This window comes from Acomys russatus, chromosome 10 (assembly GCF_903995435.1).
Source record: "Acomys russatus chromosome 10, mAcoRus1.1, whole genome shotgun sequence".
In the NCBI taxonomy this organism is placed as follows: Eukaryota; Metazoa; Chordata; class Mammalia; order Rodentia; family Muridae; genus Acomys; species Acomys russatus.
This window is the reverse complement of record NC_067146.1, coordinates 43,656,978-43,684,383: the sequence shown is the minus strand read 5'-3', so window position 1 is coordinate 43,684,383 and position 27,406 is coordinate 43,656,978. Positions and strand designations below refer to the sequence as shown.

Below are 27,406 nucleotides of genomic sequence, written 5' to 3'. Positions count from 1 at the left end.
ACATAAATATATTAAGTTATTAATAAGAAGACATTTTATTTAAGCATTTTATGAATCATGGAGTACTTATAACACTAAAAGCTTCCAGCACAGGATACATATATGTGTGTGTGTGTGTGTGTGTGTTGTGTGTAAATGTATATATACATATATACATACATATATATCTTCCATTTTGGTTGCATATTTTAATTTGTATTATTAAGATTATATTCATTATACAATAATGGTTTAAGTTTATGTACTTTATTCGAGTTTTTTTTAACTTGACCATATGATTGTGTTACTTCACAATCATGAGAAAACTTCAGGGTAATATAATGTTTCCATGTTAGTGCTAATATTATGTATTATTGTTATACTTTTTAATAATCTATCAGGCAGAAATTGCATACTGAATCTGGCCACTGAACCTATCAACCTGCCTGCCTATGTGTATCTGTCGAGGTCAGAGACTGCTAGCCCCCTAACAGGATTCACACCAAGGAAGTTAAGTAAAGAGTGTCACATCACATCATTCTGATTAAGGGATAAATTCAACAAGAAGACATTAGCATTCTAAACAAATAGACACTAAAGACAAGTGTACTCAATTTCATAGAAACAACTAGATAGAAAGACATAGATTAATTCTAACACAACAATAGCATCAGACTGAAGTAACTCACTCTCACCATTTGACAAGTCACCCCAGCAAAAACAAATGGAGAAGCATCTAGATTAAATGACAAAACTGATTTCTAGATATGTAGGCTATGTCCATAGATGAGTGCTGTTCTCAGCCTTCCTCAGCGAAGCTTTATTTTACAATGAGCACTGCTACTGCACAGATCTGTAACCAACCAAACTGTTCAGAATAAGTGATTTTCACATGCTCAGCCCTAAAAGAAACAACCCTATCATCCCCTTCAAGGTTCAGGGAACACTGTGGAAGAGGAAGAAGAAAGAATGTATGAACAAAAAGACAGGAAAGGGGCTGTAAATTGCCTTCACATGGTGAGACAGAAGATGGAAAGAACTGATATAAACGCTGTTTTCTAGACAAGATATTCGCTTTGCTCTCATGAATTCAAAGCAGCTGCAGTTTCCCTCACAGGACTGAGTCATGGATGGGGAAGGACCTCATGAAGCCCCACAGCCTCCTGGAAGAGCTATGGCACTTTACAGTTTGTTTTTTCTCAGTGATAAAGTAAAACCCTCCCTCCAGCCAACTTCACACAAGTAACCCTAATTAAATTCAGAAGATTAAAAAAAAAAAAATCAAACAGAATAGAGTGCAATAAATAGGAAGTTGGGAAGAGGGTTGGTGTGAAAATGTCAGAGAAAAGAAAATGTAATGGGGGAATAAAATGATCAAAGCACATTAAGTACATGTGTGTACATCAACATTTAATTGAAAAAATTCAGTACCATGCTATCTTTATTACCATTGCTCTGAAGCACAACTTGAGCTCTCATAGGCCTATGGTTCTCTGCAGCATTTCTTAAGCTGGGAATTGCTTTGTGAGTGCTTTTGGATTCCATGTGAATTTTAAGACTTTCTAAAATGAAAAATTTCATGGGGAGTTTGATTGGGATCGCAGTAAATCTGTAAATTGCTTATGGTAAAAATGGTTATTTTCACAATATAATTCTTCCAAGTCCATGAACATGATTTTTTTTTTCTTTTTGGAGCAGTACCTCAACTCCAATCAGAAGGCTTGCTCTCAGCAAGATGGGATCATTTGCTCTGCTCTGAGTGCTCTAATTTCACTTCTCTCACCTGGGTGTTATACAGTTAAAATACCAATACTTTTTTTTGCGGTCCCTTAAGGAAACACACCAGAGAAATACTCCATCTTCCATACCTGGTGATCCCACTTAGTAGCAAACAGAAATATCAGCGATCACTCCAATTTTCTAATGGCAGTTAGGTCTGCCTGGTCGTAGGGGGAAAAAAATGAGAACAGTATATGGAAATCTATTAAACTGGTTATAGCATGAACAGCATGGATGGGTAGGTCTAATCTGGACCACAGTCCCTTCCCTTTGTATACTTTGGAATCACACACACACATACACACACCCCACATCATGCTTTGTGCTACCCTGGTATCATGAGAAAGGAAAACATGATGACTCTCCCTCTTTAGTAGTTAAAATACTGAAGGCAAAAGTGGGTCTATAACGGCCTTTTTGAGGCACATTAAGGAACATTTGACTCTTTTTGGTCAAGAGGGTGACATCTGAATTCTGCCTCTGGCCCTGGGAAGAGAGATGAGATTGTGATGCTCCGAAGATTCGACTATCGTAAACTATTGGTTTTCCCCTTAAGGGTTAGTCCAGCAGAGTCTGCCAGTCATCTGGACAGGAGACTACCCCACAGGACAACTGATTCACTGGAAGCCATGCGGAGGCATTGGGAAGAATTAGTTCCTCCAATGAGATAATGTATTTCTACTTCATATGAGCCCTTCCTCAGTGCAGCTGCTTACAGTTTCAACCACTCAGCGCTGCTACGCTGGCCTACATTTTTGAGTTCTAACTCAAAAATCAACTTTCCCTGTTCCTTGTATCATTTCAAAACAACAGCCTATAAGGCCAACTATACTTTCCATGACTCTTTTGACTTTCTATTTCTACTACTCATTCTCGCAAATTACCGACTGCCACTTACCGGCCTGCTCATGTCTATTATGAAATATGGCTGTTGTCTTAAAACCTAGCTCAAAAGGTACGGCTTCTCCCTTCTAAGAAGCAGGAATCACAGCTTGATTGCCCTGTTGATATTCTTCTCAAATTCATTTAAATGCAAATTCTTGAGCTTCTTCCTGAACTCACTTTAAAATTATTGTACTAACAAAACTAAGAAACTAAAAGAGAATACCAACTTCAGATTTTCCCTGTAACAATATCAACCAGGTCTAGTAGTACATATCTAAAATACCAATACTCAGATGATAATGCAGGAGAGATTACCATAATAAGTTCAAGGCCAGATTGGAGTATTTTGCTATTATCAGGGAAGCCATGGATACATAGCAAAACCTCTGTGTTAGTTACTAGTCTATTGCTATGACACAGCACTGTTACCAAAACACCCTTTAAAAAAGAAAGCACTTAATTTGGAACTTATTTTCAGAGTCCATGACTACCATGGCTAGTAGCATAGAAGCAGGCAGGCCAGCATGACACTGGAACAGTATTTGAGAGATTATATGTTGATCCACAAGTAGGAGGCAGGGAAGGCAAACTGGAAAAGGAATGGACTTTTAAAATCTCAAAGCCCACCCCAGTGAAACACCTCCCCCAAAGAAAAACAACAGTCCCCCCACTCTCCCTCCCTTTTTTCCCTGTCTCTTGTCTTTTTCTCTATTCCTCAACACCCCACCCGTGTGTGTGTGTGCGTGTGTGTGTGTGTGAGAGAGAGAGAGAGAGAGAGAGAGAGAGAGAGAGAGAGAGAGAGAGAGAGAGAGAGAGATCTGTAGGTAACTAGAGAAAATTAATCAGAAAACAATGAGTTTCTTTGGAAGTAGGTTTGAAGCGAACAATTAGAAAGTGTAATGACAAATAAATCCATGAACATAATAAAGATGAGGTCAATAAAAATGTGTAACTATTTATTGCGAATGACAACATCTGGTAACAATTTCTTTATAGAATGTGAGAGCCTTCCAGTATTGATTGATCTCAATACCTTGACTCATACATAGCAGAGATCAAGAGTTGCCTTTCCAGCTACCTTTGTCCTGAAGCGCCCCCAAGAAGTGAAAATTCCAGCAAGAAAACCAAAAATTGAAAGAACAATGAAAAGAAAGAAAACAACAATTGTAAGTTTCATGAAGGACAATGCAATTCCAGTTTTCAGGCTGCAGAGATAAATTAGAATGCAGGAAAAAAATAGCCCCTTTGGCATAGCCTTCATATGACTTATAGAAAGAGAAAACAATGAACAGCAATTTACTTTTTGTGGTAAGAGATTTTTACTTGTACACTGTTCTACACTTCATCTATCTTTCCATTTAAAGAATCCTCAATGTTTCATTTAAAAAGCAATGTAATTTTTGTGATCCATGGAGATACAGAATGAGGCTTATGTACCATGAAGCTATACAGTTTCTCAAGATGCTAATTCCACATGCCAGTGACTTCAGCTCTATCACTGTGGTGCTTTTGTCTTATAATAAGGCTGCATGTGGGAAAGACCGTGACCTTTGGATTATGTAAAAGAGTCCACTCTACATTATTTTCTGACGTGGTATTGGTGACAACCACAGAAGATATATTTGATAGATGTATACAAATTATATTGAGCTCACAAATGGAATATTTTAGGTGTTTTCCGTAATTCTTTTTAACTTTTTTTTTTATATATATAACTACTTATCTATATATTAAAGTATCTGAGACGGTCTTAGACTTTCCGTACATTTTCATCTTTGATTATTGGATCTTCTCAAATGTGTACTACTGATATTCATGAAAAGCTATTGCTACATACTGGGATTTCCAAGCTGGAAGCAGACAGTGTGTAGCAGTAAGTCTGCCAAGTGTTGCCATCTTAAAATCGTGACTGTTGAAACAATAATATTTTGGCTGCCTTTACGCCACTCTCTTCATGTTTACAGTTTGGTAAATGTGCATCTTTATAAAGCAGAGAGCTTACTTAATTAAACCGGACCAGGGTAAGAACTAGGTCAATGCATTGTGAACAAAATCATCTCAATATGGTTGGGTTATGGCACAGCTCATCCTTGCTCATTGAGCTCTATCGATTTTTGGCAGAGGGTAAAGAAAGAAAGAACAGATGGTGAAAGACAGAAATTGAGCTGCTGGCGGTGGGATGCACTATCACACTGAATTCTAAAGAATGGAGCCCCAAGTGCCTGAATAGCTATTTAATTTAGACTACAAAATCAACATACTGCTTGCTTCTGAAGCACCAGAATGTTTTCAGCAGAAATGAATGTAGAATTAGGTTTTAGTTATGACGAAGCAGTGTTAAAATGTGATATCACCTGGAAACAAATGTTTGTTTCCTGCAGTTAGTTCAAACAAATGACACATTCTATTTGTTTTTTATTTGGGTTAAGGGACTGGAGCTGCGTCTATACTCTCCCATTCAAATTTTAGTATTCACCTGTGAGGGATTTGTTTATTTATTCACTTACTGACTGATTGACATATGAGCTCATGGAGCCCCAGCTGGCTTCAATTTTATTATCTACAAACTTTTGGCTTTCAACTTCTGATCTAGCTGATTCCACACCCCAGGTGCTATTTGAATATCTAGATACAACAATGACCAAAAACCATGGGATTTAAAATATTTAAAAATAGGTAGAGTTACACACACACTTACACACGCGCTCACACACACACACACACACACACACACATGCTTCCTGAAAATCATCAAATCAACATTTAGAGCTGACAAAAATGATATAAGTTTTATCTTTAAGTAAACACAAAGTACTAGGTTAAGAATTTTTTTTCAAATTTTCATAACGTTCTTATTCTAGAATAACACTAAAGATTTCATTTTAATAGTACATGTCAACTGACCATGAAAAGTCCATTATGCCCGTTCATGTCTACACCCACTCTTTTTTAAAATCCCTAACTCAGATTTTGTTCATGCTTGGTGGTTTAGGTAGCACTCATCTTTTACATACAATCTTTAGATAGTCATTGGATTCATATGGACCTTTTATCTGTCAAACAACAACAAAAAGTGTACAGTTCAGTCATGCCCAAGCATCATTTACTTCAGGATCTCTCTGTAAACTTTCAAAAGACATTTTGGCATGACAATTTGAGAGACAACCTGAAAAGTGAACTCTCTCTCTCTCTCTCTCTCTCTCTCTCTCTCTCTCTCTCTCTCTCTCTCTCTCTCTCTCTCTCTCTCTCTCTCTCTCTGTCTCTCTGTCTCTCTCTCTCTCTCTCTCTGTCTCTCTCTCTCTCTGTCTCTCTCTCTCTCTCTCTTTGTGTGTGTGTGTGAGTGTGTGTGTGTGTGCATGTGTGTGTGTGTGTGTGTGTGTGTGTGTGTGTGTGTGCAAACAGCATATTTCTGTGAACCTTTTATCTTAAAATTTACATTTTTATGTATGGAACTGATGTTGCAGTGCAATGTTATGATTATATTGCAAAGCACAGTTTTGTTGGTTTTGCTTTTTATCATTCAGATGAGTGACACCGTTCTTAGTATGCAAGCTGTACACAAACATCCAGCAGGCTGGATTTATTCCATAGACTGGAACTGAAAACCTCTGAGTTAATCTATTGGTGTGTTTTTATTTTTGGAAAGTAGCAAAAGAAACATGACTTTCTTTCCTGGTGAAGTACAAGTCTCAACTTGAGATTTTTGTTTGTTTTTGTCTGGGGTATCTACTGGAAGAGTCTGGTGGAGATGCTAATCTTCTCAATGACTAAAATATAAATTCTTCTTTGACTTTGTGCATAAGGAAAAAGATATTTTCTTCTCTTAGAAGTTTATGACCATATATTAAGAAGAGATTTGCAGTGAGGAGCCCTTATTCTGTTGACATGAAAGATGTTTAATATTTCTTTTCTTGGGTGTATTTTGAGCTTCTTTCTGGTTGAACTATTTTTGCCATGTCATTTCTTGAAGTATAATCGTAATCATCAAGAAAGGAAGGGATACGAATTCCAGGAGCTACTGTTAATTACTTGTAAAATTTCTTACAATACTGCTGACTCACGTTAGGGATATAGTAAGCTTGTGTAGCTCATGTGAGACATGAACTTTAATTCCAAGTACTGAAAACAGAAAGGTCTGCTGCACTATTGGTAGAAAATATGTAAAAATATATATCTCAGTATAACACAAAAAGAAACAAGCACTGAGCATGGAGGCTACTCAGGAGGCAGAGGTAGGAGAATCTCTGTGAATTCAAGGCCAGAACAGAGTGAGTTCCAAGACAGCCAAGACTACACAGAAAAAAAATATGTTAAAAAAAAAAAAAGCAAAACCATATGCGCCAGTGCTATGCTATGCTTGGTAGATGATTGGTTTGTGGCGATTAATTCTCAGGTCAGTTTGACATGATTTACAATCCTCTCAAAGGCCCAGCTCTGGAAAGGTCTGCAAGGCTCATCCCAGAGATGTTTGACTGAGATGCAAAGACAATCATGAATGTGAGAATCAACGTGCTTTGCAATAGAAACGAGAATATGATAAAATGAAAAAGAAAAGGCAAGCCAGGCACTAGAATTCACTTTGCTCTGCTTTTGGATGGGAGGATTATGGTGACCTGGTACATCGCATTTCTACTCTCATGCCTTTCCTGTCACACCATGAGCCAATATTAAACCTTTCTTTCATTAGGTTCATTTGTTGAGTATGTTGTAACAGTAATGAGAAAATTAAGAGACTTAAGCCCAATAGGAGAAGACAAGAGGAGTGAGTCTGAGGGAGAATCAAACCCACAAGAACTGACATTGTTAGATCCAACTGAGAAAGAGAACCCCAAGACACAAAGAGTTGTAGATTTAAAATTTAGAGAGAGAGGGATGGGGGAGGTGGAGGGAGGGAGAAATAAGTACCATGTTCCTGAAATTCTGTGAAAAGATTCAGCCTTCTAATACTATGGGCTCATTAATGAAAACTGAGTACTTTGAGGTTTATAATTATATGCTACAATTGCTCATCTGGTCAACACTAAACAAATGGAGAATTTCAAGTGAATGAACTAAATTTGAAAGAAATATAGGCCCCAGCATCAAAGCAGTTCCATCACCTTGGGCCAGGTTGCCAGCAATGCTGGAGAGAAGGTATATTCCGCAAAGAAACCCACCTGCCCTGAGTAAATTGATTGGATGGAATATGGGTTTATTTTTAAACTAGCCATGATATACATCCTTCTATTGAATTTTCATAAAGCTTGCTGTAGTCTAAAATAATGTTGTAAAAGTTTAGAAACAAAACGAACATTAAAAAACAGGCTAGCACATTTAAAAAAAATTCCTGTATACAGTATCCTTTGTTTTTATACATTTAATAAGTAAATGGATGTAATTTATTATATATTTCTTTAAGATTATTATAACTTTAAAATAATTTTATAAGAATCTGTACAATTTTCTAAATTGAAATAATGATAAGTTTCTAGAATTATTCATATATATTTAAATATACTTTAGTGAGGTTCATATTTTTTATTTTTATTTTGTGTGTATATATGTTTTGTATATATCTACACATGTGATACCTGTGGTGACTTGAAAATGGTGTCAGATCCCCTGGGAGTGGAGTTATAAGCAATTGTTAGCAGTTATGTGGTATCTTGTAATCGAACCAGAGTCCTCTGGAACCATGGCAAGTGCTCTTAACCAGTTAGCCATCTCTTCAGTTCTGTAGTCAGTATTTTATAGGAATTTTCATTTATAGTGATACTTAGTTAGCATACAAATTTTAATTTAGGAAAATAAAACAATCTTTAGATAACTTCTTTGAAACAAAATATTTCTGAAACCTTTAGTGTGTCCAATTTCATTTTTAAGACTGTAATGACTCTACTTTTAAAGGTCATTTTTCTACTCTAGTGACTACGCATAACCACAGAGTTTTAGCCTTTCAGCAATTATTTGATTAGCTGGAATAATTTTTAAGCAGAGTAGCAACAAAGTATAGACTGTGCAGTCCAATAGACAAGAAAGTTCTAGCTTACTGTCCACTTCCTTTCCCAGTGTGGACTCTGGTTACTGCATCTGTAACAGCATGGGAGCAATTGCTAGTACAGTGATGTGCTGTGTCTATTACATGGGGTTCTCAGGAAAATATAAGCAGTGCCTCTGACTGGAAAAGTATCATGAAGTAATAATTGCTGATATTTTCGTGTCATCACCATCGTTTACAGCAGTGGAAACATGGGTGCTATGTTTTTGGCTGCTAAGCTTAAAGGAAGTTGCTTTAGTGAATTACTTTAAACCAGACTATGTAGCAGCAGTAGGAAATGCCAGCCATAGCAAGTAAAGGAGGCATAGGACAAATGTCCAGCTAATACCACATTATAATCCCCTATTGAGTGGACAGCCTGAGTCAGCTTTCCTTTGTGTTTGGGGAATGCACATTCATAGGGCATGCACAATCGAGGTTGGTAATCAGCAGTCTAAAGGACTTGGAACTCTAATTCTCTGATTCCAAACTGACATTTCCTTTCAATCAAGTCTAAGTGTATGTCATGTCCATTTTGTGCCTTAAAGGTTGTGACGAGCCAAGCAGATGAGTGATTTTGTTTGTCTCTATGGTAGCTGACAAATGTTTCGGTTGGAAGCTTATAGCAAACCTTCCTCATCTCTAAGCGGTTCTACCCATTAGTCTGATTTTAAAAACCTGACGAATACTGGACATGTACTCTTAAAAGCCCATCAGCAGACTCTAAATGTATGGAAGTACGCCTGGAAAGCAATCTCTATGTGAACTTTGCCTGCCCAGAGAATGAATGCTCTGAAGTTTTACGGCAGCCTTTCTTTTTTTTTTTTTTTTTATTAATTTATTCTTGTTACATCTCAATGTTTATCCCATCCCTTGTATCCTCCCATTCCCTCCCCCCCCCATTTTCCCATTATTCCCCTCCCCTATGACTGTTCCTGAGGGGGATTACGTCCCCCTATATATTCTCATAGGGTAGCAAGTCTCTTCTTGGCTACTTGCTGTCCTTCCTCTGAGTGCCACCAGGTCTCCCCCTCCAGGGGACATGGTCAAATGTGAGGCACCAGAGTACGTGAGAAAGTCGTATCACACTCTCCACTCAACTGTGGAGAATATTCTGACCATTGGCTAGATCTGGGAAGGGGTTTAAAGTTTACCTCCTGTATTGTCCTTGGCTGGTGCCTTAGTTTGAGCGGGACCCCTGGGCCCAAATCTGCCTATCATATTGTTCTACTTGTAGATTTCTAGGACCCTCTGTATCCTTTTATTTTGCTGTTCTCCCATGCGTCTCTCATTTAGAGTCCCAATAGGATGCCTTCCCCTCTGTCCCAGTTTCCTGGTAAGTGAAGGCTTTCGTGGGACATGCCCCTTGGGCTAGTATGCAGATATAAGTGAGTATACACCATTTGATTCTTTCTGCTTCTGGGTTAACGCAGCCTTTCTTTATAGTCACCATGATTCCCAACACTAGCAAGCATCCCGTTGGCATAGCACTACTACCACTTTCCCCCTTTACTTACCATAGGCAATGGTGAACACACAAAAGCTAAAACAGTTGATTCTGTATTAAAACTCTCAATGTTGCTCTCTAAACATATTCTCCCTGCCTAGTTTCTCCTTTCACAAAATATAGTAAGTATCATGTTTTCTGGATTTTATAAATGATTTAGGGTACCGTTCTTATATTTCAGTTGATGGAAATCTTGGTACAAAATGCACATTAAAGGGCTTACCCTGCGGTATGTGGTAAATTGCTGATTCAATCTAAATAAAATCCCAATTAGTGTGGATAGTAAAAAATTAAATAAAATGAACAGCCAAGTCAAAAACAATTATTCATACTGGAGTAAAGATCAGAAGGACACAAATATGTTTTCTATTGGCATTTTCCCATGATGCTTCTCTCTTCCTGTGTTTAATAGGGAACATGCTATGGTTTGATCTATACCTATCAAAAAGAAAAAGTCATGTATTATCATCTAAGATATATAAGCATATTTATTAGTGAAAGATGGCACGAAAGCTGCTAGTTGCCAGAAAGTCTATTAGAGGGTAGAATGGCTGTGGAAAAATGACTTCTACAGTCATAGACATGATAGTAAAAAAAATAAAAACTGAGTAGTTTATGCCTAAATAAAGAGCATAAAATTCAAAACTCAGAGTCTGCCTAAGAAGTTAACATATTTCTAAACACATTACAGAATTCTCTGCCCAACAAGTAATTTGTCACATATTCACTTGACTTAGATTTCCAAGCCATTTGACAGTGTTAGTTTGTGAACTGGAAGCAATGGTTCTTGGTGGTAGTAAGTGATTTTTGAGAAACTGATCTGGAATCATTTATGCCAGTAGCTTATCCTAAATTTGGCATGCGTACATTCGGTTTAAGTGATGAAGGAAACAGACCGAAAACCGGAAAGACTTTGCCAATCTAAATTTTCATTTTTTTTTTCATAACAACTCCTACCCCTGGACTTTAAAATATGGCTATTTCAGCGGAGCTACCAAGTCTCTTAAAAATTCTCCTTACATTGTCTTCTAGTATTAGGAGCACCCTAACAAGAGGTTTCTTCAAGTATTAAAGGGATGTGATTGCACGATGCACATAAATTACACTCTCACTTGAATGTGAGACATGTGAGAAACAGTGGTTGAAGGGACACATGGTTATCTGGGCAAGCATCTGTAGGGTTGTTGTATCAGGAGACGGAGTGAAAGAGACGCCACCGGTCAGCTTCATGTACATTTTGATTCATCGTATATCAGAAGGCAATATAATAAACCAGTGTTGATATAGGATCATTGTGTTTGGTGTTCCTTAATTGGCCATGCATTTTCCCCCTTAGGAAATTTTTATGAAGTGACTGTGTTAGGCCCTTAGACTCAGCATCTCATACTATATTGCATGAGATAAAGTCTTCTTCTCTGGATGAAAGAAACAGGAGTACACAATCTCAATTGTAAATCAAACCTAATGAAAGCATGGGATATCTTAAAACTTGGTGGTGTTGATAATTTAAAAATTTATAACGTGTATTTAATTCTAAGAAATATATACTGTGCTCCTTTTTCAAAGGTGCCACTCACTCATTTACTATCAGCATCTAACAATCAAATGTCCTCTATAAGAAGAATAACTATCACCATGTGAGGCATATCTGTAAAGTGACTGTCTTTCTTACCTCCAAATAAGATTTTCTATGTTTAACACATTGCTCATAGCACTCTGAATACTTAATCTCTCTTCCTTACATATTCCTTTCCATTCTCAGCTATTAATTAACAAGGTGTGAAAAAATGCTCTCTTTGCCTTTCCATTATTCTTATGAGGTAATCTGCATTTTTATCACTTGACTTGATTGCGTATATTTTAAAGTAACCTTATAATTTTCTACTTATGTCTAATATTTAACTAAGCAAATAATAGCCTATCATTATTCGCATCCTGCAAATGATAATCAGGTCTAAGTTTAACTCTCTGTAGTTACTAACAGCATCCCCCTAAGTAACTACAGTGCTCTACTAATTTTAATGAGATGCTGGTTCCAGGTTTCATGTTTTGCAAATAAAATATACTGATTAAAATAATCATAATAACAACATTTTTTGCCATAGTTATTTTCAGTAGCAACTAAATGTAAACAAAGGTGAAAAGTAATTGAGTATATCTTTTGTGACATGCATATTGGCTCAGAGAAGAACAATTACTTGCCCAAGGTTGTTTATCCAGTTATTATCAGAACCAATCTGACCCAGTATTTTTCAACATGTCTTAGTACAGGAAAATACTAAATGTGTCACAAGAGGCCCCTGTCACTTTCTCTCCATCTTACTTAATGCTACTTTCTCCCCTACAATGTTTTTAATTCTCATTTTCCCCTTCCATGGCTACCAAAATGTTCAGTTTTGACCATTACAAATATTCTTCTCTCATAAACATCTTCTTGACCTTTCTTCCTACTAGGATATCTAAGTATTCTAAATTAGGCAACATCACTTTCCATATTTTCCCAATATGGATGTGCAATGCTGCCTTGGTTTATCATGGAAAATAAGCTAAGCTAGGCACAAGTGATGCCTCACATACTAACATATATGTGCAAGCTTATAACTGCACAGCCCTGCATACAATCCTAGTACTTTTTAGGGAAATAATAAAAGATTCTAAGTAGCCACAACCAGAATCCCTAAATCCGCCACATCACCCTGTAGGCTGCTATTCCTTTCTATTTCAAGTACAATTCATTTTCTGCTTGTCAGGTACTCTGTAGATATTAATTGCTTCATAACTACACACAGTATGGTTCTACTGCAAAGCCCTTCTCCATTCAACCCTGAAAAATGGATAGCCTTGCACTCAGGTTAATTTTCACTCCCTGTAAACCCTCTTTCCTTTATGCTCAATTGCACACCATAGCATAATTAAGAACTCTTCGCCACCTCTGAACTTAATCACATGTTCTTTGTGTTTGAGTGGCAGGTCAATTGCCTTTATTATTGAGTGATGTGCTTTCTTCAGCACCATGTTGCAAAGTTCTTGAGACTAGGCATCAATGCCATGTGTTATTTTTCTAGGTCCACTAATCATTACCATGAGTAATATGCAGCCAATCGTAGTAAATATTCATTTGTTTGAAGTAGATTTTAATATTTTAAATAAAAACTTCCTGGATGCAAAAAAAGATTAATAAGAAAGAAGAGTACAAAAAAGAAATACAAAGAAAAGAAGGAGTGCATCAGAACTCCTAAGAAAAGAACACCACCACCACCTGGATTTATGTACACACACACACACACACACACACACACACACCTCAGCTCAATGTTGTCGTCACATTTTATATGCAGTATGCTTAGCCATTATTCTGTTTGACAACATTTTTTCATGATCATTTTCTAACTTCCCTTTCTTTTCCCATCACTGCAGAAGATAAACTCCAAATCTCAACTGGATTTTGTCTAAGACCCTGTGGAATTAATTGTAATTTTAAGCAACAACAAAAAAAAAAAAAAAAAAAAAGAATAAAAACATGGTAACATAGTGTGTAAATATTTGCCACTGCTTGTTGTTTTTGCATCCTATTATAACATCTGTGTGTATATGTATGTTTGTGTTACTATGCTTGTGTGTAACATTGCTTTGTATTTGTGTTATTGTACTATTCAGTTCTAAGTATAGTATTTGATAAAATAGTCTAGAAGGGACATATGCCATCATATTGAGACTAAATATTTCATGTCTATGGTCTTATGGAATGGAGACATTTATTTTATATTGTATCTATTTCCTTCTTAGGCAGATTTGTTTTGGAGTATACATTCAGATTTCTAACCTGTTAAATATATTTAGAGTTCATTATACTTCCAAAAAAACCTCTTTATATAATGATAAATGAAGAAAGTAGGCAATCACTAATTTTAATGAAAAGTATTTACAATATAAAGAACAACTTTTGGTGAAAATAATTTTTAAGAGTTAGAGTGATGTAATTATGCCTAACTTCAACTACTGACATTTAGCAGCTATTTAAAGACAAAGTAGTTCTTAAATACTATGTTTTAAAATATTATAACAGCACAAACTAGCATTACATTTTACATTTATAGGAATCTACTAAGAAAACAATACTAGTTCTTACGAATTTATCACTGATTATTTTTACATCTAAGTTACTGTTAAAAAGAAAGTTGGTCTTTGTGATGTGGTTAAAATTTATAGCCACAGACAGTCCAACTTCTTACTCTAAAGCTGAACCTCACCTTCACATTTACATACACTGATGACTTCCACATGTCTGGCATAAAGTAAAATAGTTTATGAGCATTGTAATACAGCTAAAGCCACAATGAAATAAAATTCATCTTTGTCTAGAGTACCTCAGAAATTTATTCATGCTGGTGCATAGAGTGTTTTCACAAAGAGCTCTGTCATCCTGAAAAATCCTTTAAAAGCCAACAGTGGTTAGTGTCACCTCTCTTCCTAACGACGTCTGGATTTCCCAGTCTACTTTCCAAGTGTCTTCTGTTAGACAAAAGCCCCCTTTAACTTACCCACAACATGGTCTTCATTCTATTTACCGGGCTCAGACTATAAGTTTATTTTCCTGAGTGACTCAATATCCTCTTTCCTGCAAATGGGTTATTTTCAGTCACAGGTGGTTCACGGAATGGGTCAAAAAGACTCAGCACCTGGATCTACAATGCTTCATTCAGACTTGGGGCATACTAAAAAAAAATAGTGTATTTATTTCTGTGAGGATTCCATGTTCCTTAAGCTAGCATGAGGATGTGTCTTCATGGAACAAGCCATAACAAAATAATATTGAAAGCAATCATTGCACTGTTCAAGAGGATATACAAATAAAACTAGTCATTTCCTGGTGATTTTTTTGAATATTAGGTGACTGGCTGTTTAATGTTGAAAACGTGAATTGGACCATGGAGTCTGTAGCCCATGCTTGTTGCCAACTCTTTCCTTAGAAGGCAGGTGCTTCCTTGCTCAACCTGGCAAGAATTACTCATAGCTACAAGAACTGTTGTAAAGGTCTCCTTCCATCCCCATCACTAGCTCTACACAGCCTGATACTACACACATTTCACTTAAATGTTTTAATGGAGGCTTACACTGATGACAGTTTCTCTATCAAATGTAGAAGGAGGCACACTTTAATGTTAGACTTAGCTGGTTTTTCTAGTGTTACTTAGAGTACTATCTTATTTATATACTATCTATTTACTCCAAATTAAACATGTGAATCTAAAGCCTCACTATGATCTACATATAACTAAAAACATGAAATGTTGGTTGTCCTATATCTGGGAAACCTCACTCAGTATAATATTTCCGGGTACATCCATTTACCTCTAAATTTATAGCTAATTAAAACTCCCTTGTATATAGTTATCACATTTTTATTATTCATTCATCAGTTATAAACATTAAGATCATTTGTGTGTCATGACTACTGTAAGAAGAGCAGCTTTGAACATGGATGACCATTGGTAGAGAGAGGGGAGAAAGATCTTGAACGAGGAGAAGGACAGTAGAACACAGTTGCTATGAGAAGCAAGAAAAATAAAGGAGAGTGATTGTTGGGTGGTATGAGGGATGGAAGAGCCAGGTAGAGGAAGGAGTAGAGGAGAGAAAACTAAGACTAAGAATGCTTGAAAAGTTTTGCATTTATGAATACAAATATTCATTTTGGAAATATGAATAAATGATAAAATTTGCTATACTAGAGAAAATTATGCATTACTTCTACCCAAGGCTAAAACTCAATTACTTAAAGCATGTAGTGGAGTGGAATTAATGAGGCATTGAGATAGGTAGCTGTGATCCAAATCCCTTTGACATGTGTAGGGCTGCAAATTGTAGACTAATAGCCTAAATCGTGGTGTATAACTGCAATCCCAGCATCAGTGTGGCTGAGAAGCTCTAAAGGTCAGAGACAAAAAAAAAAAAAAAGTATAAATTGAGATCTATCCTAAAGAAACAGCATAACTCTAGCATTACTAAGTTCACTTCCATTTTGGAATCACTTTAAAATAACTAAATTGATTATTCCAAAACTAATTATCCAAATCTAATATTTCAAAATATATACATGGTCTGGAACAGAGAAGCCAAAATACAATAGACATTTTTCTCCAAATTGGCAGCATAACAAAGCAGACAAGAAGATAAGTATTAATCAAGTTAAGGTTAAATAATAATGTGCCAAACAGACTCTAACTTTGAGTCCTACTGGCTTCACAGGGTCAAAAGTAATTATTCTTAAATAATTTGGCCACATATTACCATTATATGGAAGTGCTCTCTAAGTGTTAATGAGGAGGTCGAAGCACTGAGAGAGGCTATCTGTTCTCAAGCACTGAGACATCTCTTCAGCCCCAAGTTGCAGAATTTTGAAACCTTACCACTCTGATAATCCTGTGTCCTCAACTACTTATAATTAATACTTTACTGAAACAAAACTATATGTACTTGAATGTGTCTCATCTTCAGCCTTTCTTTCTTATCATCATCTTTATTCAGACATGCACAACTGTGGGACCTCATATCTCTAGAATGTCTTTAGATTGTTGAGTTAGTGACTGTAACAGATCAATATGTGTTTGGGGCTTTAATCAGTGGGTATTTCAGTACAATACAGGTATGACTAGACTTTGAATATCAGAAAGAACTGTAGCCAGGAATGACACAAAGGAGGATCGTAATTAAGAGTACCCATTGTTCTAATGGGTCAAATGATGACAGGGGCTTGTTTTAACTCGAACTAGAGGAAATGGTTTACAGAACTTTCAGAGTGGGCATATGTGGAGTCATCAGGGATAAATAGACAAGCTAGTAAAGAATTAGCATGCAGTTACCTCTTTTCAATTGTCTGCATATTCATTTGGCAAAAGTTAACAAATTCTAATTAATTAACAAAAGGAACAAGAAATAGTTATTATGATTATTCTTTTATTTTCTAGGTCTGGAAATTTTTTCTATTCACCTCAGGCAGAATTAAGAGAATTTTGATTTGCAAGGGATAGCCTCCATTGAATGAGATTTATTTGCATAGTCCAGGAAGATACAGGTTGTAGATTTGTGTTTCATAGGAGACACAGGATCATTTTGTTTTTGTGTCTTGGGATCCATAATTCACACTTTGAAAGATAAAAAAAAAAATGCATGGTGGGAAACTCAGCTCTGGTTAAATCTTGCACATTACAGGTTGAAGGTCCTGAGAATAAAAATGTTTCATGCATGTCTATGGAGCCTGGACAACAGAGCTATATTCTGAAGTGTGAGTAATGGGGAGACTCAACCTTGGAATATGTACCTTGGCAACTTCCTGGAGTGTCTACGTCTAAGAGAGAAGAACAGATGAAGTTTGACAACAGTATCAGCAAATAGAAAGTGCTCTGGGAAACAGAAACTATGTTCAGAGGATTATAGGCCAACCTTAACTGTGAGGTTTTGAGGAGAGGAAACAAATGACATAAAATCTCCCAGGCCCATTGCCTCCTCCTGTAGTCACATGACTGGCCATCTATGTTTCAAACTGTATTCAGTCTAGTATTAAAAAGACTGATTAGACACAATGTGAATGTGTGTTTTCATAAAAAGGCATATCAAAAATGAATTTCTTGATCTATATGTAGTTCTGAAAGTGGTACTTTTTGGGTTGTATTACAAGAAACATGAATCCAGAGCCTGACCTGTCATAATATCGACTGTTTCAAGATTTTACAAGCCTGTTTGTTCTTAAAATCTTATTATATGTTGGAGGGTGAGCCAGAGAAACATCTCAAATGGTAAGCAAGTACAATACACAATGAATTATTTCATATTTACAGATCGGTAGCCGATAGCACAGGGATACCCAGCTGAAGTGACACACATCTGGTGATATCGTAATTGGCTTCCCCTTAAATGCAAAGAGAAAATGTTCATCACAACCTACTGGGAAAATAGTAAAGCAAACCAAGATAAATTACAATTGCCTAGAATAAAAGATGAAAACAGCATTTAAAATAAGTATGGTTAGTAACCTCAAGGAAGATTCCACGGTGGATACCTAAGTTCAAATGTCCAAGACTTTTGTATCTGGAATGTATCCAAAGAAAACATAGACAAACCCAAATGACTCTGACCACTCTGGAAAGTCCCGATAATATATGCCACTTGGCCATATTGTTCCCATTTCCAGGCAAACCTAGACATCCACATATTCAATCCATAGAGTGCCTACCATGCCATGTTGCGCTTACAGTTATCCCCAGTATAAAATACATGGTATAAATCACACAGACCTTGACACTTTAAAAAAGTGAACAGCAAAAACATAAAGGAGGCTTTGGATGGTAATAATCACGCCATTCTTTATTTTTTTTTTCCTCGTCATTCAAGACTGATTTTTCTTATGCTGTGGTTCAGAGGATCCATACAAATTTCAGTAGATGTGATGCCACCTTATTTAGAAGCCTTCTACATCACTTTTCATCCCAAACTCAATCCACACATTCAGAAACAGGACAGCCAGGCTCTGTGGCCCTGGATGTGATCTCTCAAATAGAGAGTTAGAAAACTCAACAACTGATTTTGTGAACAAGAAGCCTGCAGAGCTGAGGGAAATGCATGTCTTTTAAGCCAACGCAAAAATGATGGTAAAGCCATAGCAATGTTTATCTGCTCAGGAAAGTTTAGGTTTGAGGAGAAAAACTTTCAAATTCACGAAATGTACCTTCTGACTAGCCAAAAACATTCATATAACTTGGATTTAACCTCAAGTGGCTACAAATTTATTTTATTTTTACCTGAGTACTTAATGCTTAATAACAATGACTTGTACATAAATGTAAGTTGGTAGCTATGCTACTGTCCCTTCTTGATATTTCTTTTTGGTCATCAGTTTTTGAGAATCTCCGATCAAACTGTATACATTTATTGAGATTACAAATATCGGTCGATGAAACTCTTAAGTGGTCTAAGGAATTTCTGTCCTCTCAATTATTTGTGATCCAGAAGTTAAACAGAGAATTTAAGTATGCGTTTGTAACTGCATACTCCCGAGAAGATTTATGTCGATCCTTCATATTGCATCCACTCTCCTGAAAAAATAGGTGTTCAAGAGCTAGGGATGATTGATAGAAGGGAGAGCTGGTATTCTGTTGTAGCATGTCAAGACAGAGGAAGAAGGATTATTGAAGAGCAAGCAATAGAGGTACTGCTCTAGATAAGCACAGAGGAGGAAGCAAGGGATGCTCTGAGATGACGACACATTTAAAGAACTGTCAGAGCACAAAGAGCCAGGCCAGGTTGTTGCCCCATATGGGTGATTAAAAACAATTTCATGAACTGCTCTGTAATGTTACTCCTAACCTCATTTGGAGGAGTGATTTCTTTATAAATACTCAACTCTATTGGGTAAAGGAACCCTCCTGTTGTCTGTTACTTTAGCTAGTTTTGGTGTGAGATTTCTCCCTTCTCCTTCTTTCTCTCTGTCTTTCTCCTGCCCTACTTCCCTTCTTCCATTTCTTTTTCCCTCCTGTATGCACCACAACTGAACAAGGACCATCAGCGTATTTGTACAAAAGGCATGGGAGACTTGTTCGGTTCAGGTGCTAGAGTCATGCTATGCATCGCCTATCTCTGAACTGTAGATAACAAAGGGACCAGATACTTTCTGGTGTTGTGGTGGAACAAGCTTGACTTGCAAGCAGTTGTTGTTTATGGCAATGTCCTGTTCTCACACATATCCTGAACCAAATGTTTCCAGTGGTTAGTGTTATTCTAGAAGCTAGCTCAACATTAGCTTCCTCTATAGTGTCATTTTTTTTAGTTTCATTTCTGTTGATGTAATAGAATACACTGGAAAAAAAGACAGTTTAGGGGACAAAAGGATTTATTTCACCTTTCAATTCGTTCTTATTACCCCTTGTTGTCAGGAATGAGACAGGATATTCCATTAGTCATATAGCATCCAGAGTCAAGAATCAAAAGAAATTAATGCACACATGCTCACTTGCTTTCTGCTCACTTCAATATCCTCCATATTGTGTAGTTCAGGACCCCTTGCCTAGAGAATTGGGCTAACCAGAGTGAACTGGGTCTTCCAACATCAACTAGCTGAAGACAATCCCCCATAGACATGCCCATAGGCAATCCCTTTTAAGTCTCTCTTTCTGGATGATTGTAAGTTGTGTCTATTCAGCAATTAAGACTAGCCCTCACCATCACACTGGTCAACTCACTGCCTACCAATTCTCATTCTTTGTATATATTAAAAGAACTCCATTTTATCAAAATTCACACTTCAGATAAGACAAAGGCTAGCAAAGAGTGCACAAAATCAATCAACAGTGAGTGACTCTGTTCTAACCACACAACATATAAAAACTTCAACTACTAACATCTAGCCATGCAACCATCACAGTGAGTCACAACATAATTCATGTAAGCACTTTTGCAGAAATAAATACTCATTTGATATATCCAATAGCATTTCTATGTGTTCTATGAAGACTCAAGTGGGTCGTGTAACAATACATCTGTAAACAAATTTGGTTTTGTAGCTATACATTATCACTATAAAGTTTGGTCAATACTTTTTCCCATGCCACATTTAAGCAGAGGAAACATAAAGATACAGGTTTAGTGACTTACTGAAAAGATGACAAGGCTCACTGGATTAGTGAGTGGTCTTTTGTGTTTTATACTGAGATTGTAGAAAACAGAAAGAGCAAATCATTCTTCATATTTATCAACAGAATTTTATTTTTGCTTATCTTCCGTTACTAGTTCAAGTATAAATTGTGTATTTTCTTATCCTGGGCTTGACAGAGTCCAGCTTTGTTACTGTTTGGAAATAGTGTGTGAATTCCCTACTTATACAGATGTTTATGTCTTGGCAGTAGAAAGAGATAGTAGCTTGAGACATTCAAAGTTATTTGTGTTAGATAGAATTCACTGATTTGTCCATATGCTTGATTATAATAAGAGCTGAAAATACAGTAAAATTTAAGGAAGTCATTACTTTAAAACTAAAAGACAGGTTTTAAATCATTATTTTATAGTATCAGATAGCAATTCCTTAATTATAGATGATGGGCTAAAGTGTGCCATAAGTTGAATAATTCTTCCTTATAATCACATATTTTATAAGTCATGCAATATGTACAAATGTAAATTTTACATACAAAGCTGCTTTAAATTAATCTAATTTTCTGTTATCAATATTTCACTCTTGTTTACTTATCATGGATACTTTCATATTTTATGGTTACATTTTTTATATTATTCTCATTTAAATTAAAATGTACTCATTTATTTCATACTTATAGCCACTAACTTTTATGTGGGGAATTGTGCTAATAATTTTACCCTGAATCCTTAGTAAAATTCCATCTTCACCAATGCTCTTGTTCAGTTCATGTTACATACTATGACACTTGTGTTGATTTTTTCTGGCTTGGCCTGTACACCATTACTCTATGTATTTATCCTAGCAGCTTGCCTATTTCAAACTCATGAGAGAGCTGTCACAAATTGCTACTGCCACCTATTAGTGGGAGCATAGAACTGCAAATCATGGAAATTCCTTTAAGTAGCACCATAGAAGTAAGGAAGAGGTCAAGGCAATCTAGATTCACACTTACTCTTTCTTTGTTTGTGTTTACAACTGCTAATTGATCTTTTCAAAATAATCTATAACCCAAGTAATAAACTCAGTATAGAGTGGACATAGTTTCAGAGGTTTGTGTAAGACTTGCTGAGTATGGATCATGTGATTATAGAGTTCATTCATAAAGTTTGGTAAGTGTAATTATGTTACTATATAACTTGCCAGGACATGGTATAAGGACTCAGTAAATAAAAATTATTAGATAGTATTCAATCCAAAATTTATTTCATAATGATAACTTTAGAAGGTTTAGGCAAATACAAGGAGAATTTTGTTTACGATAACTTAAAAGACCTTTGGAACTCTGATGCATGGATGTTTAAATGAGAAAATCTGGATTAAAAAATGAAACCTCAATTTTTCTCACAGATACCTTAATTTCAGGAAAATGTTAAATAATAAGATTTTCAATTAGGCATCCAGAAATATGACTCAAAATTTAGTGTATAAACAACTATATAGTCACACTAATGATGTCTACAGCCAACAGTTTAAATTTGGTTTTGTCAATAAGGACACATGTAATCATTTCACATATTTCTATTTAAATTTATCTCTAAATGATGCTTCAATTGCATACTTCTTAAGTATTGGTTTTAAATACAACTGACTCTAAATAAACTGTGCCTGTCAATCACATTGTGTTATTATATTGTAATAATCGAACATCAGAAAACAAAGATTAATTCACACTACAGACCTTTGTCTATTTAGTTCATTAAATAACTAGAATATTCTTATTATTTATACTTGTATCTTCACGATCATTTCCAGGATGGCTTCACAGTCTCAGTGTTTTCCTTTTCCTAAAATTCTACATTGCATATACTGCCACTTCAAAGGTCAACCTGCTTGGCCGATTTAGTAGAAAGGCCACAAATTTACAACCTTCTCGAACCTCCATTTGAGGTCACCAGAGTTGAACTGCAGGATATATTTGTGTTTCATTGTATGTTCACCTTTCAGGATTATGTTAGGATATAGTCTTGAATAGATAATCTAGTTTCCATTGTCTCAGATTATCAATATATGATTTGAAGGCAAGTAAAATTCTGTAAGGAAAGATTATTTAGAGGGAACTCATCAAGTCAAAGACCCAGTAACATGTAGTGACAATTTGAGAAAGTTGTAAGAAGAATTGTTAATTTTGTGATTCTGTGCATGTGTGTGTGCCTTTGTGCATTGTGAATGCACATTTTACCTGTGAGGGGCTGTTAATGTAAGGTCAAATTTATGCCATGTTATTTTGTGAGTATTTAGGAGCTTCTTGAAACATCCTATTATGATCTAATAAATATATATGTATGTATATTTATGTATGTATATTTATGTATATATATTAATATGTATATTCTAAAACAGTGGTTCTCAACCTTACTAATGCTGTGATACTTTAATACAGTTTCTTATGTTGTGATGACCCCTAGCCTTAAAATTACTTTGTTACTACTTCATAAATGTAATTTTGCTACTGTTGTTAATCATAATGTAACTATGTTATATGCAGAATATCTGAACTATGACTCCAAAGGGGCAGTGACCCATAGTTCTAATATATTTATGTATTTTATATGTAGAATTTGTAATATGTCATTTAAAATAAATCTTATCACTAAAATTTAAAAATTTTCACACTGTTGTTTGCAGAAATGTCTTCATTCAACAATAAATATATCAGATATGAAGGTTTATTTGTAGTAATGGCATATTTTGGAAGTGCCACATACATATATTAACACTTCTTTGTTAAATGTTTTAAATTGTGTCACAAAATTAAATAAAGTTGTATAAGCCAGAAATCATATCAATTTATTATAAGGTAATCACAAAATAGGGAGCAAAAGATAAGGTAAATTTTGAAATTTTTATTTAAGTTTTTAATTAGTAAAAACTTGTCTTCTAATATAAAGATATATACAAATTTGATTTAACTGGTAATCTCTTTTCAAAATAATTAAACAATTTGACTCTGAGAAAAAGAAAAAAAGTGAGCAAATGAGGAAACACCCTTTGAAATGCCTGCCCTTTACATAAGTGCTGTTTACCAAGTCCTCTCTATGAAAGAAAGGTTAAAATCATTGGTTTAACCTTTGGATTCACCGGACACCATCATACTGAGACTTGCATGTGTCTTTGATTTCTTCTAAGTCTGAGGCCCATCATGTACTGGAAAAAAACCCGTTACATTGAGTGATGGAACATTTGTTACTTGTTTAAAACCCCCAAGCCCTCTTCCCCCCTTTCTTTTGATTCATACAGGTTTTTCTGAAGATTTCATCGTGCCACGCAACCCAGATGAGAGGTCATACGATTTCTTAGTATTTCATAAGAGGAGTAAAATGTGACTAATTTTGTTGAGGGAATAAACAATTGTGTACAAAACTAAAAGAGGAGGATTTGAACAGATAGTCAGTTACAGCTCACACTCTCAAGGAGGGCTGAAGCATCTCTCAGTGAACGTTTCTTGAGGATAATGTCTATGTGACTCTGAGATTTACAGAGTTCTCACGTTTTCTTCCCCCACAAGGATTCTAAATCAGACTGGTTCAGAGGAGAAGCCAGCATACCCCATTTTTCTAATATTATCACTTCTCCAGATGGTTCTGAAACATCTATTCAGCTCCCTTTTCCTAGAAAGTGGAGGCACCTTATTAGATATGTAAGCACATCCACTTCAGAAGCAGCCTGAGTGCCTTTACTTCTTTTCTTTCCCATTTAACATATCAAGTCTCTTTCATCTCCTGCAGGCAGGATGACAAGTAGAGAGCAAGCACAGTGATTGCCTGAGAATTCATCTTGGCAACCTGAGCAATGAGAGAGTTAATGGTGGATCTTTGAAGACAAGTGACCATGGGAAATTAAGGTTGGCAGGGATTTAACTCTTCATGAGTCATGCCGCAATATTTTTAAGAGCAATGCAGTAGATATTTTAACTGTGTTTGACATCTAATTAAGTCAGAAAAAAAGAAGCAGATTAAAAAAAAAAGTCTCTCTTACAGTTAGAGGCAAAGTCTTAACAATTGATTATCAGGCATATGCTTTGGCAAAACAAGTGTGTGTGTGTGTGTGTGTGTGTGTGTGTGTGTGTGTGTGTGTGTAGAGACAAAAAGGTAATGACACACCAATAAAACGACAGAAGAAAATCTGCTGGAACCCCTGCCTCTTATTACTTAGTGTTGTCCACTTCACAATTTGTTTTACCAAAGTGTCAAGCTCTTAATCTAGATAAGATATACGTTTAAAGAAAAGCATAAAAACTCTGATGGATGCCACAGGTAAAATCTGTAAGATTTGTGGAGACAGTATCACATATCTCTGGTTAATGTATACAACCCTCAAAATCATCAAACAAGCTTAAACACACACACACACACACATACACACACACACATTAAAAAACAGTTTCAATTCAACACTATCTACATGATTTGAAAGCATAGACATGACAGGTGCCTCCCCTCTGATTAAGAATAACTATTGGCAAGAAAATAAAATTTTCACAAAATAAGAACATATAGTAAATTTTAATTTTATTTTACAGGTTACTGAACAATTGGAAACTATCTCTAAGACATTAGATTCTTAAAATATATTTCATCATCTCAAATTTGCTAATATCAAATTATAGTATGTAGCCGTTCAATATCTTAGGTCTTCAAACCTGAGAATCACATTTGGAAACTAAAATTGAATGTGAAACTTACAAGGAGTATAAACTTGAATCAAATAAGCTCTCTGTCTAAAAATAGTTTGATAGTATCTTCTCATTGATACAAATCAAAGCCCAATGAAAATGTGGCTTATTGTATACACTATGTAGGTAATTTTAACATAGTTATTATGTAGAGACTCAATGAAGTAGTTAATGGATGCTATATGATTTTTCAATATTTATGTACTAATGTAAGTGCTTATCTTACATTAAATCTATATGCAATTAGATGCTCGATGAAATATTATAGTAAAAATAACTTTCCAAGTCACCATATTTTATCCTATGTTGAATCTGAATACACACCTTAGTAGGTGTTTAATTTTCCCATGCAAAGTGTGAAAATTATGACTCTTTCTTAATTGATATCTCTACTCACACCAAAGCATTCAGGAAAAAAAGTTGGTTGTCCTCTTTCATGTGAAAATTAGAAATACATTTTCTCTGTAACAGTCATGTGTAAACAGGAAACCATCTCTAGAAATAGCCAATACTCTTCTTGTACCTTGTAAGCTGAATATATTACAGCAGAGGAAGCTACTCAGTGCCCCACCCCCAAGTCAAGAAATCTGAGAATCATAGGAAATCAGCACCTTGGGGAGCTAAACTACAAGAGTTAAAACGGTTTAATCTTAAACTCCATTTAATAACACCTGAGTTAGAGAAATACTCTCTGCCACTAAAACTTTTATACACACACACACACACACACACACACACACACACACACACACACACACACACTTTAGGAACTGTTTTACCATGACTTAACACATCAGTCTTTGAAATCTAGCCAAACAAATATAGAACAAATATTTTCTTTAAAATTGTCATCTGAAAACAAACACACACACACTGGAATCTGTAACAGAAAGTATCATGTGACCACGCAGGGGTTGCTTTTATAAATTTATACTTCTTAAAAAGAAGTTCATATAACTAGCTGTGTCAGTAAAGAATAAAACATTCTTGAATTCTCACTTAACTACACATGGAATTAAATAACATCATACTTCAAAGGCTAGTTTTACACCAATTAGGGAAATACAGTCCCTTCACCATCACAACACAGCGTGGAAAAACTAGCCGGTTCTCTCCAGTTTATATTCTCTTGGCAAACCATGATCTACTGCTTATGCTAAGCATCTGAGTGTCAGATTTGAGCAAACTGAATATTCATGATGACGATTAACCATTTCGTGCCTACAACTAAGAAGATACTGCTAGTTGTAATGGTTATTATAGGTGAGGCATGAACGTCTATAAAGAAAGAACTCTTTTGCATTAGTACTCGTTTAAAAATATTTTCTTTTAATAGGAGTAAAGTGAGACGAATGAACGGCACATAAGAATGACCGGAAAGCACCCAGATCAGCATGCACGGAGCAAGCACACAGCTCACTGTGATTAAATGTTCTTTGTTTGCATTTAAGTTGTCACATATCAGACAGAAGACATGCTTTTGTTGTTGTTGTTGTTGTTTAAGGGAGAGTGTTTAAATTTTCACAGAAAATTTCATCAAACGACACAGGTCTCCCAGGTTAAACTGAAGCTTTGATGGTTAGGGTAGGGAGTTCAAGAAAAGAAAGGAGGAGGCATTACAAAGCTAGCCAAAGAAAAGAAAAAGGGAGCTTTACCTTTGTACGATAATTTCAGTCTTGGCACATTGTTCTTTCCGTTTGCATAGTTTTCTCTCGCTGTAAGTAATACACCCCAGAAAAGACAGGCAATCCCAGTGAACCAGCCCATGCTGCAGACGCTGGAGGTCCCTGAGCTGCTGCAGCCTTCCTTCCTGTATTGTGCGGCCAGAGAAGTTCAAACAATCTGGAAACTGGAGGTAACAGGTGATTTAGGTCAGTTTCATTC

General features: G+C 35.8%; 1 protein-coding gene across 3 annotated transcripts in view; it reads right to left on the bottom strand.

Moving 5' to 3' along the window:
• Positions 1-27,406, bottom strand: part of Sema3a (semaphorin 3A) — a 454,588-nt gene that overhangs the window by 178,302 nt on the left and 248,880 nt on the right. For all 3 annotated transcript variants that reach the window (XM_051152073.1, XM_051152075.1, XM_051152074.1), the window contains one exon: positions 27,178-27,371. In XM_051152073.1, the coding sequence (XP_051008030.1) occupies positions 27,178-27,289 (112 nt within the window). In that variant the 5' untranslated portion in view covers positions 27,290-27,371. The remainder of the gene's footprint in view (positions 1-27,177; positions 27,372-27,406) is intronic.